Source organism: Mytilus trossulus, chromosome 2 (genome assembly GCF_036588685.1).
Source record: "Mytilus trossulus isolate FHL-02 chromosome 2, PNRI_Mtr1.1.1.hap1, whole genome shotgun sequence".
In the NCBI taxonomy this organism is placed as follows: domain Eukaryota; kingdom Metazoa; phylum Mollusca; class Bivalvia; order Mytilida; family Mytilidae; genus Mytilus; species Mytilus trossulus.
In genome coordinates this window covers 67,345,740-67,355,304 of record NC_086374.1, presented here as the reverse complement: position 1 = coordinate 67,355,304, position 9,565 = coordinate 67,345,740, and the positions used below count along the sequence as shown (strand labels likewise).

The 9,565-nt window shown below is 32.4% G+C and overlaps 1 protein-coding gene across 2 annotated transcripts; it reads left to right on the top strand.

Moving 5' to 3' along the window:
• Nucleotides 1-504: 504 nt before the first annotated feature.
• Nucleotides 505-8,079, top strand: LOC134705342 (uncharacterized). Of its 2 annotated transcripts, none has more exons than XM_063564087.1 (2): nucleotides 505-613; nucleotides 6,371-8,079. In XM_063564087.1, the coding sequence occupies exon 2, from the start codon at nucleotides 6,373-6,375 to the stop codon at nucleotides 8,074-8,076; it is 1,704 nt and encodes a 567-aa protein (XP_063420157.1). In that variant the 5' UTR covers nucleotides 505-613; nucleotides 6,371-6,372; the 3' UTR covers nucleotides 8,077-8,079. The 2 variants fall into 2 exon arrangements, with proteins under 2 accessions (XP_063420157.1, XP_063420158.1); XM_063564088.1 differs by lacking the exon at nucleotides 505-613 and adding an exon at nucleotides 5,517-5,612.
• The last annotated feature ends 1,486 nt before the right edge of the window (nucleotides 8,080-9,565 follow it).

The following is a 9,565-nucleotide window of genomic DNA, read 5'->3' as shown; positions in this document are numbered from 1 at the left end:
TGTTTAAGGAGGCTCGCGGGTATAAGATTTTCAGAAAAAAAACCATTTTTTTTTAATTAACTTTAGTGGTTGTTACTTTATCATTTGATACAAAAGTGATTAAAAAAAAATCAATTCGTGCTGGCCCCAGGCGACTTTTAAAATGTAGATAGTATTGAAGAAGCTCCAAATTATCTCTCTTTGGTGCAAAAATGCCATTTTTTGGCATATAATAAAATAGATTTTTTTTAACTCATCGGTTACCTTTATTTTTTTTTATTGTTGTTTTCGAATAAGCTGTATATAAACTAAATAATTTTGTTTGATAAGATTTGTCTTTATTTATGGTGAAATCAACCGGATATCTTTGCATTGTTATCAACTGATAAAACTAATTAAATCGTAAATAAGTTTTAAATAAGCTGAACATTTACTTGTGTAACCTATGCAATATAAGCAATATAGGCGTGGCAATACAGTTTCTTATTTATAACATTATTTAAATATATCGTTTTATTATAGTGCAAATAAAGTATATAAATATATTTGACATATATAAGCAATGTAGCAGGAAGAGAAAACGATATATAGAAAACGTCAAGAAGATCTTATTTTCAACCACTACCGGTGTCATGTAAGTATTTTGAAAAACTTTTTTTTTCTTTTCCTCTGGCTTTCTTTCTGATAAGTACAAAATTTGGCTATGAGCGTTCTTGTTGAAGGTAAATCCATAAAATAAATCTTTGGTTGCATGGACTCGGAATTGTTATGACCACAAGGCCAACTTTCACGTAGTTTTAACTTTGTGGGTGATATTGAGGTCCAGGGTTGGCAAAAACCCGGGTTTTATGAGTATTGCCTAGCCCACTGGGAAATACTGTGAAAACCCGGGTTTCACTGGGTTTTACCGGATAATACTGGGAAATGCTGGATAATATGAAATACTGGCCTGAATTTTGAAGAGGATTCAGTTATTTAATACAAATGCAATACATTTAAGATATTCATAAACCCATTTTGATTTATAAATCAGTATCATACTTGTTTATTAAGTCTTTGAAAATGTAGTATTCCAGCAACTATGAGACAAGTGTACATGTGTGTAATCATACGTTTTTTGATTGAGTTAAGTCTGCCAATTGATATTTTATTGTATGTTTTTCTATGTTGTGATGTTATGCTATTGTTTCAGAAAAAGGGAGAAGGTTTGGTTCCATTAAAACGTTTAATCCCGCTGCAAATGTTTGCACCTGTCCTAAGTCAGGAATCTGATGTACAGTAGTTGTCGTTTGTTTATGTAATATATACGTGTTTCTAGTTTCTCGTTTTGTTTATATAGATTAGACCGTTGGTTTTCCCGTTTGAATGGTTTTACACTAGTAATTTTGGGGCCCTTTATAGCTTGTTGTTCGGTGTGAGCCAAGGCTCCGTGTTGAAGGCCGTGCTTTAACCTATAATGGTTAACTTTTTAAATTGTTATTTGGATGGAGAGTTGTCTCATTGGCACTCACACCACATCTTCCTATATCTATGAAGACATTTTAGACAAACATAAATAGCAAAAAGCCTTTCTCAATATTTATCCTAAAAAATATTAAATCAGCCTTCTGTCTAAATTGGTCAGACTGTTAGCATTCATGTAAAGCCAAAGAATTCATTTATTTAAAATATATATAACTAATATTAAGAATTAACTATTGAATGTAAGAACCAATTCTTTTAAATAATATCTTTGTATGTCAGAAATCACTAATTAGTACTAATTATTCAGATTAGATTACATATATGTTTATATAACAATAAACAGCCTTTTCAATTCTATAAGTGTTAATGACATGACCCTGCAGGGTTTTCATTTAGCAAAATGATTGTATTTCTATTTGAATTAACCACCCTGCAATAAGATGTATTTTTTTGCAAAGTTAGAATTATTGAAACAATGCTAGGAAAATTAATGAGGTATCCTAAAATGTGCAAATCTTGTATTCTGCCTACATAGAATAAGGGAAGAAGAGAATGAAATTGAATTTTCAATCTTGTAGCAATGACTCTCAATGGTAATATGCATAAAATGTATATATTTAGCTATAACACTATGAAACTAACACAAGTCTTTACTTTTTTTGTGTTGAAATAAGCTTAAAAAAATCATATTGCCCAGTATTGCCCAGTAATACCCATTTCAGGGAGTATTGCCCAGCCCGGGAAAACCCGGGTTTCAACTGGGTTTTCCCGGGCGGGTAATACTTTGCCAACCTTGTTGAGCTCTAATTGGGATATTTAATTATTTTGAAGGGGAGATGCATAGCTATACGTCAATGAATTTCAAAGACGTGTTTAAGGGTAAAAGAGGAGATAATTTAACAAGCTCAATTTCCAAAACTGAAAGATATAAAGATTCGAACACCTTAATAATTAAATATAGTCTTAAATGCATGAATTTTTTTATTAGTTTTTAGTGGCTTTGAACTAGCTCTCAGTAACTGCGAGTACTCTGAGATCTGTTCCTAGCATCTCTTTGTTGTTGGGGTGTACACATACACGTCTACTTGTATTTGTGGTACTTTTTATCTGTCTGATGCGTTATAGCCTTTTCAACTGAGTTTTACCATTGTCCCAGGTTAGTGGAGGGTTCGGACCACATGTTTAACCCCACGACATTCTGTATGTATTTGCATTTCCTAAATCAGAAGCCTGTTATTCAGTGGTTGTCGTTTTTTATGCGATACATATTTATTTTTCGTTCATTTTTTGTACATACATTAGGCCGTCAGTTTTCTCGTTTGAATTGTTTAACATTGTCATTTCGGGGAAAGGGTGACTGGGGTATAGAAATATGGTCACTTGGTCTTCTCCCGACCGGCAGTATAAAACGCTTGCCGAAGTGGGGCGTCCGTTTGGCTGTGCGGGCTGTATCACGTTCGCAGTCACGTCCGGTCAGAAGGGGACGTTAAATCCGATGCCTCGTGCAAAGAGAGTGCTATGCTGTTTGCACGTTAAGAACCCTTTCAACAACTCTTTTGAGGGGTCCGTAGGTGGTCTGTTGCAAGGCAAAATTTCTGTCCCTATCCAAGATACCCTAATTTTCCAGTGGAAGTCTAAATTTCCCCGACCATCATCCCAGATGGCCTTTATCGTATCAACCTACCTATTGTTTTTATTATAAACTTGTTCTCGTCCTGAATATGCATGAAATATTTGCGACTGGACGTTAAGCAACCAACAATCAATCAATCAATCATTTCGGGGCCTTGTATAACTGACTATGCGGTATGGGCTTTGCTAATTGTTGTTGAAGACCGTACGGTGACCTATAGTTTTAATTTCTGTGTCATTTTGATCTTTTGTGGAGAGGTGTCTCATTGACAGTCATGCCACTTTTTTTTTTATATATATAATTAAGGAGTCCATTGATGACATGATCACTAAAATACACGATGGTACAACACAATACACAAGACAATGTCAATCTTTAAAGAAGAAAAACATTACGGTTCGTATTTGGCCCACATTTGGCCAATGCTTATGAGAACTTTTTCATATTTGATCATTTTTCCACCATAATATATTAAACTATACTGCATAAAAACAACAAAGTTTAATGATGAAGAAGGCAATTCCAAATTCGCATATTTGATGAGAATAAAAAAAGAGGTCGCTTTTGTGCAGTTTTCCGGCCATATTTAACAAACCTTTTCTAAAGGGATAAAGTTGCGATGCTGTTGCCTGGTCATTAAAGATGGCATATTTTGGTATTATTATTGATTCACTCATATGGTCTTTGCATCTGAAATAATCACATATATTCTTAAACCAGTTGTTGGCATGATACGGGTTATGTACTTCTAATATATTTCATGATTGTATGACACTTAACCCCTAACAGTTCTGGTTTAGTCACGTTTCTCCAACATTTGATAATTAGACTAAAACAACATTAGGGATTAGGGGGTCCTCATAAGGACTGGCATCGTGATAATTACCTGTAATTCACCTTTATCAGGTCTTAACTAAAATATTGTAAAAAGGGTATTGTTAAAAAAAAATTCTATAAAAAAACCCCATATATTTTTGGTCGAGTATAACCCGAAACTGTTACTTAATTATTTTCATCCGTATTTGATTTACAAAATTAAAAAGGTTATTCAACTAAAAAAATCATTAAATAGACAAGTGAATTCTTTATCAAACTGAAAATTTCATAAAAAAATATTAAGAAATAATCTCGAAATTATTATTTTTAAAAGATTTTTTTTTATTAAAAGTAACATGAAAAATCGAAATGTTCACTGACTGTACCTCATTTTAGTAATTTATTCTATTACTTGATATATTTTTGTATTTTTGTTACATGTAAATGTTAAGATCTAAACCAATGCAAAACAGAACAGCCAAGTTTTATTTATGTAAAAAGTCATCGAAAGCTATTGTCTTCTAGTGCGAAGAACCATATCTACTTAGTCGTTCTGTCTGTATATCACAAGAGTCGAAGCCAGTTTTCATGGTATGCTGTCTTAAAAGATGAAAGAGTCAGTCGAATATCTGTCCACTTTTTCCACGAAAACAGAGCTGGTATAAATTGGGTACATCACGTCGCGTCGTGATCTATATAGTGTTTAACTGTGGGAACTGGCTTAATGACTCAAGATATATAAATTCGTAATAGCTCTCAAAATACAAAATGTTAATTTTTATTCAATATCGAAACATTGTAATCTATAATACATTACTATGAAAAATAGACAAACTTATATATAAAAAAAGCAAAAAAATTGCTTTCGGCCGTACGGTATTATACTGGATGTGTAGTGATTGATAATTTAGTCTAAGATTATTTGTTGCTTATTTATGTTTTTGTACAGTTCTTTTATTGTTCTGTTGCACCAATGTCTCAAGATAAGGGGGATTGTTGGAGCCTGTGTAATATATTCGTTTTTCGTTCATTATATTGTACATAAATTAGGCCGTTAGTTTTCTCGTTTGAGTTGTTAAACATTTGTCTCAAGCTTCTCGGGTCCTTTTATAGCTGACTATGCGTTATAACTTTGCTCAGCGTTGAAGGCCGTACGGTGACCTCTCTTTGTTAATATCTGTATCAGTTGGTCTCTTGTGAATAGTTTTTTCATTGACAATCATACCACATCTTCTTTTTTTTATGTATAATTGTAACTTCAATGTCATTTGGTCTCTTGTAGAGAGTTGTCTTATTGTCTATCGTACCATGCACATCTCTTTTTTTTTTTATAAAATAAAAAAATTACATCACTGCGTAAGATTATATCGACTTTTACAATTTTGGGAGACTATTAAAAAATATATGTGTCTTCAAAAAATATATACCTTTTTAACAAAATTTTGGTTAAGAACAGGTGAATTACAGGTAGATATCAAGATCCAGTCCTTAAGAGGACCCCATAATCCCTAATGTTATTTTAGTCTAATTACTAAATGTTGGAGAAACGTGACCACACCACAGTTGGTTACAGTTCTTTGTTTGTTTATGTATCACTGTCATTTTGCTTAGATTCTTTTGTTATCTTTTCTGTCAATTCGACTCGGACTTCTTTTGGACTGAGTTTGACTGTTTATATTGCTGTGTGTTTGTTCATTCTACGTTGCTTAGAAGCAAAGGGGTAAGTGTGAGATTTCATAAGAATTGTTTAATCCCGCTGCATTTTCACACCTGTCCCAAGTGAGGATGAGTCCTAGCCTTTTTACATTGGCAATATTTACTATTAACGCCTGTGAAACAAGAAAGGAAAACATTGTACATTTTAAAATGAGAAATAATTAAAATTAAGTACAAAATTCGTCTTAATTGAAACCAAAAACGAAAAACGGAAACTTTTTTGATTTTAATTTTGGTTTTAGAGAAATCAAAAACGTAAAATGAAAACAATCTCTTATTTATTTTTAATGAAAATGAAATGGACGCAAATATACACAGACCCCTTCGTTAGCCTTGTGTGTTTTGTTTAAATTTTAATTCATATATATGTTTGGCCCCTAAACAACAAAACGTCAAAACATATAAATGAACTAGAATTTAAAAAAAAACCGATAGAAAACGTACACAGGCTATTTGCCCATTACCATGCTTAATTTTATTCTATGCTAAAAACATGGCAACAGCAAAATAACAACAATAACTTTTTTATTCATTAACACAAATTCTACCAAATGTTAATTTGAGTATTGAAAGACCTTCAAATTGTATCTGGCGTACATACATAATTTAATCCTGGTATCTATGACGAGTTTATTTACAAATGAGTCTCTTTCAACATATGCCATATATTTTACCTTTCATTTTATGCACAAAGAAGTTATCTTTCAATTACAAGTTAACTTAGATACTCTGATAATGAAAAATATTTTATCTTAATTTCAGCAATGGAATCCCTGGCAAAGTTTTTCAATGCAGCGGTAGTTTTACCCCTTACTGCCGGAGAAGCGTCGACAAAACATCACAGTACTGATAATGTTCGATCTCATGATGGCAGTATCAGCGGACTTATACTACTTTCTAGTGTTCTAGTGATTACCGTTCTTTCTATGTTTGGAGTTCAGTTGGTTGATTCAGAAAAGACCGAAATGATGACGTATTTCTCAATATATTCTTACCTTTGTGTTGTTATTTTCTTAGCAATAGTTGTTTGCATTGCTCATTTGATAAATTATCAACTTAGGCATTCTGACATTTTGACAACAGCTGGAAATAGAAACACAAACTTCAAAGTGAAATTTTTATTTCTTTGGATTTTTGCAATTGGAAGTACTTTGTTTACGTTGGCAAAAATTATTAGTACGGTTCGCTGTGAAGAGAAAAAATTTGAGGAGCGCAAGAAGGAGGGTTGCTTAGACAAAAACTCAACTTATGACACTAGTTATGAAGTAGCGAAAGTTATCTTTCATTCCTTTGAAATTATTTTTTATATAATTCAATCGTGGTTTTTACAGTTTTGTATTCGTTGTTCCTTTAAATGCTCGTGGAAGATTTACTACAGTTTATTGTTAATAGTATTAGCAAATATTTCGCAATGGGCTCATTATTTTGCTGAAATTTACCAAAACTCAGCAGGCAAAAGCAGGAATTGTGCTTCAAGTAAGAGCTGTTACCCAAATATTATTTATGAGATGATCAAACCGTTCGCACATCCACTACAAATGGAATACTTTTTACTTTCAATGATTTTAATTGCTGAACTTTGGCCAACAAATCAAAATCTTGGACATGCATTACCTTCTAGCAACCCCACAACACGCCATGGAAATGAAAATACTCCATTACTTTCTTCTTTGAACCATTTATTACCAGTTACCGCCTCGATGGAAGCTTCTATTGAAATCAGAAGTTTACGTGAACGGCAACCCTTAGGCCGTTTGCTTAATTCTAAATCAGTTGCATGTATAGCTTTTGGAGTTGCAATAGTCGTTCCGTGTTATATTTTCGGTTCTATTACCTTATCAGAAAGAGTGACGAACGCTGAGCGAGAAAATGTGACAATTACAACAATGTCAACAATGGAAATTACTGATGTAGCCTACGATATCTTTTTGAGTTTACTCGTGATAACATTATTGATTATAAGTTTTTATTTGTTTTCTAACTCTTCATCCCTTAGGGCAATAATGATAAAACAATATCTCCATTTTCATCACAAAATTATTATTGCTAGTTTTTTAGGTTCAGTTGGATATTTTTCACTGGTAGTTTTTTCGTGCTTATACGAAGGAAAGTCATATTTGTTAATGAGTCAGAAGATCTTAGTATTGATAGAGCTATACCTTCAAGTTATATGTATTCTACAATTCAATAGTTATTCAAAATGCCGTCGAAGTTCAGGGGATTATGTTTATCTTTTACTATCTGTTATAAACCTGTGCTACTGGATTGATGACAGTATTTTTGAATCAACTACTACATATGATAAACAAATATTAGAAAACGTGTATAGAGCTACCACACAAAAACTTGTATCCCATTTTCTGTTCCCTTTTCTAGTTTTCTTCAGGTTTAAATCCTTTATATCTTTTTTTAGTATTTTCCGCCAAATTCCGTATGACGAAGAATGTATGGAAAACGTCATACTGTAGTATTGGTAACTTTTAAAATAATATGTTATCAAAATAAATTAACGATGTACTGTTTGATGTAACCATTTAATAATCAGTGATTTTGGTGCTTTGAGTAAGGTTCTTTTATGCAATTTGAGCTTTACTTTGTAATGAATAAGGTGATTATGAAGGAATGTCAGTTTATAATTGTTTTATTGGTATATGTAACTTTAATTTCTGTTACTGGACATTGTTCCTAAAATAAATTTGGTAAAAACGTGTGATTTTGAAATTGGCATATTACTGGACAATATGTTGTTCACAGTTGGTCGTGACTGTACATCTATTTTTAGGAGTCGGATATTGGTAGTTGACTTGCTCGTAGCTTTTTGAGGATATATAGCTATATTTATATACAGGTCTTAATATTTATACTAATTCTTTGTTTTTAAAATTACGAAATATAGTTTGAGAACATGTTTAATATAGTTTCTATACTGTCAATAAATTGTGTTTAAAAATTCTCAGTTGAATTTGAACTGAATGAGACTATTTGTATCGACAGGGACGTCATGTTCATTCGTATTACTATCAAACATTACTGAACTGATACAAAAGTGGCATACTTCTTTAGAGCTGAGAAACGGATTGATTGTTTGAATGTTGTTTATCATCGTCCAATGCAAATATTGCTACGTATTTAAGCCAATCAAATGTATATGAAGAATACAAATTCTGCTTTGAACGACGAAGATGAGAAATTCTTGGAATGCCACTGAATATTAGATTAGGCAAATAAATTGTCATTTCCGCACTACAAATCGTACGATATTTGCATGAAAAATAGTAAGTAAGTCGAATTACTGTTCCCTTGGGAATACTCTATAGTTTTGAAAAAAGTAAAATCACAAAAATACTGAACTTAGAGGAAAATCAATTCGGAAAGTCCATAATCACATGGCAAATTCAAATAACAAAACGCACTTAAAACGAATAGACAAGAACTGTCATATTCCTGACTTTGTACAGGCATTTTCAAATGTAGAAAATGGTGGATTAAACCTGGTTCTATAGCGCTAACCCTCTCACTTGAATGACAGTCTCATCAAATTCCGTTATATTTAAATTGATGCGTTAGATAAACAGACACAATAAATAAAATAGTCAAAATATGGGTACATCAGTCATCATCGTATAACAATTTTGAAAAGAACATTTTAACAGAACACTAAAACATCTCCTATCTAAGAACACATTCATTGATTTGAGTGTCTGACGTCAGAAAATTTTATACGTCACATGTCAATTCAATGTCGTTCAATGTGTATACAAATAAAGGCAACAGTAGTATACCGCTGTTCAAAACTCGTAAATCCATGGACAAAAAACAAAATCGGGGTAACAAACTAAAACCGAGGGAAACGCATTAGATATAAGAGGAAAACAACGACACAACACTGAAATGTAACACACACAGAAACGGACCGAGCATCAGACAAAATCCCACGAGAATAACAAATATAATATC

Bases quoted from the DNA above. Each gene is read 5' to 3' on its own strand.
- LOC134705342 (XM_063564087.1), top strand. From the start codon at position 6,373: ATGGAATCCCTGGCAAAGTTTTTCAATGCAGCGGTAGTTTTACCCCTT.